The 3,543-nt window shown below is 28.6% G+C and overlaps 1 protein-coding gene across 1 annotated transcript; it reads left to right on the top strand.

The window, feature by feature from the left end:
- Positions 1 to 208: 208 nt before the first annotated feature.
- LOC130671507 (uncharacterized) lies at positions 209 to 3,075 on the top strand. The gene is made up of 2 exons (XM_057475435.1): positions 209 to 349; positions 1,611 to 3,075. Exon 2 carries the CDS (start codon positions 2,203 to 2,205, stop codon positions 3,073 to 3,075), a length of 873 nt encoding a protein of 290 aa, XP_057331418.1. The 5' UTR covers positions 209 to 349; positions 1,611 to 2,202.
- The last annotated feature ends 468 nt before the right edge of the window (positions 3,076 to 3,543 follow it).

The following is a 3,543-nucleotide window of genomic DNA, read 5'->3' as shown; positions in this document are numbered from 1 at the left end:
TTTGAATTTACAGAAAACTCTGTCTAGTAGATACGGATATCCGTGGTTTAAAGTCAAGGACATCCGTGGAACAAGATAGTCGTGGGCTTACTTTACTTTTAACCACGGATATCCGTGTCTACTAGACACGGATGTTTGTAAATTTAAAACTCGTAGTAAATTTTTTACTTTTATAATTGAAAAAATCAAAATAATTAAGATACTTGCGATGTTTACAACTATTTATCAATGAAAAATTATTAATGTGTTAAAACTTTCACGAGTCATATAAGTTGGAGTCATAGGTCATTAAATTTTATAAGTTACTTTCAATGGAAAAATATCATCTGCCGTGTCTAATGCTGTTACGGTGCGTTCTATCGTCCTAATCCTACTTTTATTTTTTTCGATCACAGTTTTAATAAAATTTTATCTTAAAATTTTATTTTTATTTAATTTATTATTTCTATTTTTTATTTTTATGTAATTCTACATAAGTATACATTAGGGTGATCCAAAAAATAACAAATTTTGTTTTTTTTCGTTTAAACAGGTTCAAAAGTTTCATTTAGATAAAAAAAGACGCCTGTAAAAATTAGAGCTCTTAATATTAACATTAAGAGGTTCCTCATCGCACTTTTCCATTTTCCATAAGAATAACATGGGAAAAATTTGTTTTACATCTTCTGATTTTTATAAGTAGCTAACGATGCGTCATAGGAATAAATGGCAGGCATTATTTTGTAAGGAATTGAATGCTCTACAAAAAAAGATTCTTATCATTTTTTGAGGAATCTATTTGTTCAAAAGTTATTTGAGGTTGAAGTCGAATTCATATTAAATTTTGAGATTTTTTACTTTTCCGGTGAAACTATCAGACTTATTACAAAATATCATCAGACTTTTTTTGTAGACAATTTTATTCCCTAAAAGTTATTTCTAATAAAGTTTTTTCGAATTCCGCATTGTTTTCTAGTTATTTTAATTTTAATGTCAAGCTCTTAAAATCGATCAGAAGACTATTTTTTTATGAGCATGACATTAAAATTAAAATAACTAGAAAACAATGCGGAATTCGAAAAAACTTTATTAGAAATAACTTTTAGGGAATAAAATTGTCTACAAAAAAGGTCTGATGATATTTTGTAATAAGTCTGATAGTTTCGCCGGAAAAGTAGAAAATCTCTAAATTTAATATGAATTTGACTTCAACCTCAAATAACTTTTGAACAAATAGATTCCTCAAAAAATGATAAGAATCTTTTTTTCTAGAGCATTTAATTCCCTACAAAAATATGTCTGCCAATTATTCCTATGACGCATCGTTAGCTACTTATAAAAATCAGAAGACGTAAAAAAAATTTTTCCCATGTTATTCTTATGGGAAATAGAAAAGTGCGATGAGGAACCTCTTAATGTTAATATTAAGAGCTCTAATTTTCACAGGCGTCTTTTTTTATCTAAATGAAACTTTTAAACCTGTTTGGAAGAAAAAAAAAAAGTTTCTTACTATTTGGATCACCCTAGTATACATAACTATATATAATTCTTCATAATTATATCTGGTTCTTTTTGTGTATAATATTTGTACTTGCATTCTAATAAACGTTTTAAATATCATCTTATTTTAGATTGCACTACAAGGATCAATGCTGATAAAAATAATAAATTTTAAGCTCTTTATTTTACTAATCCATGAATGCAACAATCCATGACAAACTGGCCAGAGATTCTCTTTATTGATGGTACCTACAAGCTATTCAACTTAGGATTTACACTATATTTAATTATTGTGCAAAATGGAAACGGAAGAGGCGAAATCGCCGGAGCTGCTATTGTTGCATCAGAATCGTCCAGTAATTTGAAATGGATTGCGAAAAATTTTCGAGATACTAACGCTGAAGCTTGCCATAAAACAAAATGCATCATGACGGATAAAAATTTAACAGAAAGAAGTACTTTTGCAAGTATTTTCCCAGATGTTAAATTTTTACTCTGCCTATTTCATACCTTGAAGACCTTTGATAGACAATTAAAAGCTATGAAACTAACGCGCGAAGACCGATGTGCTTGTTTTGAATTGTTGCGACAATTAGCATATGCCAAAAATGAAAGTCGCTATGATAAATTTACCAAAATATCATTGATGTAGCACCAAACGCTGTCATTGATTATTTCAATATCAATTGGCATCTCATACGAGATGAGTGGACCTTGTACGGTATGGCGGAAACTAACTACGGAAGTGCAACAAATAATTTGGTAGAAAGTACCAATAAACAAATAAAAACTTTGTGTGATTACAATGGTAGCTTGTGTAAATTTGGAATAAATTTTTTTGCCTTAATACAATCGTCCAGACAGGAAACCAACTTATTAGCTGCAATAGATGGTCTAAAACAATTAAACATCGAGAATGATTTGGGTAACTTTGTCAACGAGTACGCCTCTTTTTTAACTAAGCTGGCTTTCGATAAATTTAGAAACGAATTAAAAAAGTATGGCAAAATAAGTATTACTGAAAGTTGTAGCAAATCAAAAGTTGGCAAAATGATAATTAATGGTTACCCCTACACGTCTTCAGTATCTGGTTGTGTATGTTACTTCCGGCAAAGTTGGAAGTTGCCGTATGTTCATATTTTAACAGTGCGGAAATATTTTAATTTAGACCTATTTTGTCCTGAATTATGCGAAGCAAAGTGGGTGAAAAAAATCAATCTAGAAAATATTGATTTAGGTTCAACTTTTTTTATTGATGTAGAAGCCAATACTATCGTAAATGAAACATTTATGCATGACGATTCATCTATATTTGACTTGAAAGAATATTTAGAACATGAAAGAGTAATTATTGCTCAAAGACACTGTCAAGAAATTGCTGGTATTATTACAAAATCAAATGATTCAGATTTTATTGCCCAATGTAGAATTTTAGAAACCTTGAAGTCAATGTGGAGTCGGGGTTGTCCTGCGAAATTAGTGATTGAAGAAAATCAGAACAGTTGTGGCTCATCCAATAAACCTAAATTAAAAATTAATGATAATGAAGAAAATGATGAAAACTGTACAAATATAATATTACCATCACCAATGTAATTAAAAGGTCGCCCCAAAGAAGCTATGAAAACAACTCCAGGATATTTTCCTCGTCGCAAATAATTATTTTTAAATTTTAAATAATGTTATATTTGGAATTATAGTAGAATTTATATTAGTTATATAATTATGCTGTGATTGTTTATTTAAATTTTTTAATGTAGTAATAATATATACATATATTTGTTTTCATAATAAACATTTTATATAAAAATATTTTACAAACTAATTACATACTTACAGTTAATTATTAAGATAAACCCTTCAAGGCAATTCGTTATAAACACTATTAAATTTGTTTGCCTTAACTAAATCCAGACAAATAAAAAATACATTGATTTTACTTAAGGTCATTCTCAGACAGTGCCTCCCACTCTTAAAAATATTCAATGACCTTGACCTATCATAACAGTATTAAAATTTTATTAATTATTTTAAAAAAATTAAAAACGTTAGTTGAAAAAAGGA

Source organism: Microplitis mediator, chromosome 7, assembly GCF_029852145.1.
Source record: "Microplitis mediator isolate UGA2020A chromosome 7, iyMicMedi2.1, whole genome shotgun sequence".
Lineage (NCBI taxonomy): Eukaryota > Metazoa > Arthropoda > Insecta > Hymenoptera > Braconidae > Microplitis > Microplitis mediator.
Note: the sequence above shows the minus strand (reverse complement) of the source record. Positions and strands in the feature narration are given on the sequence as shown.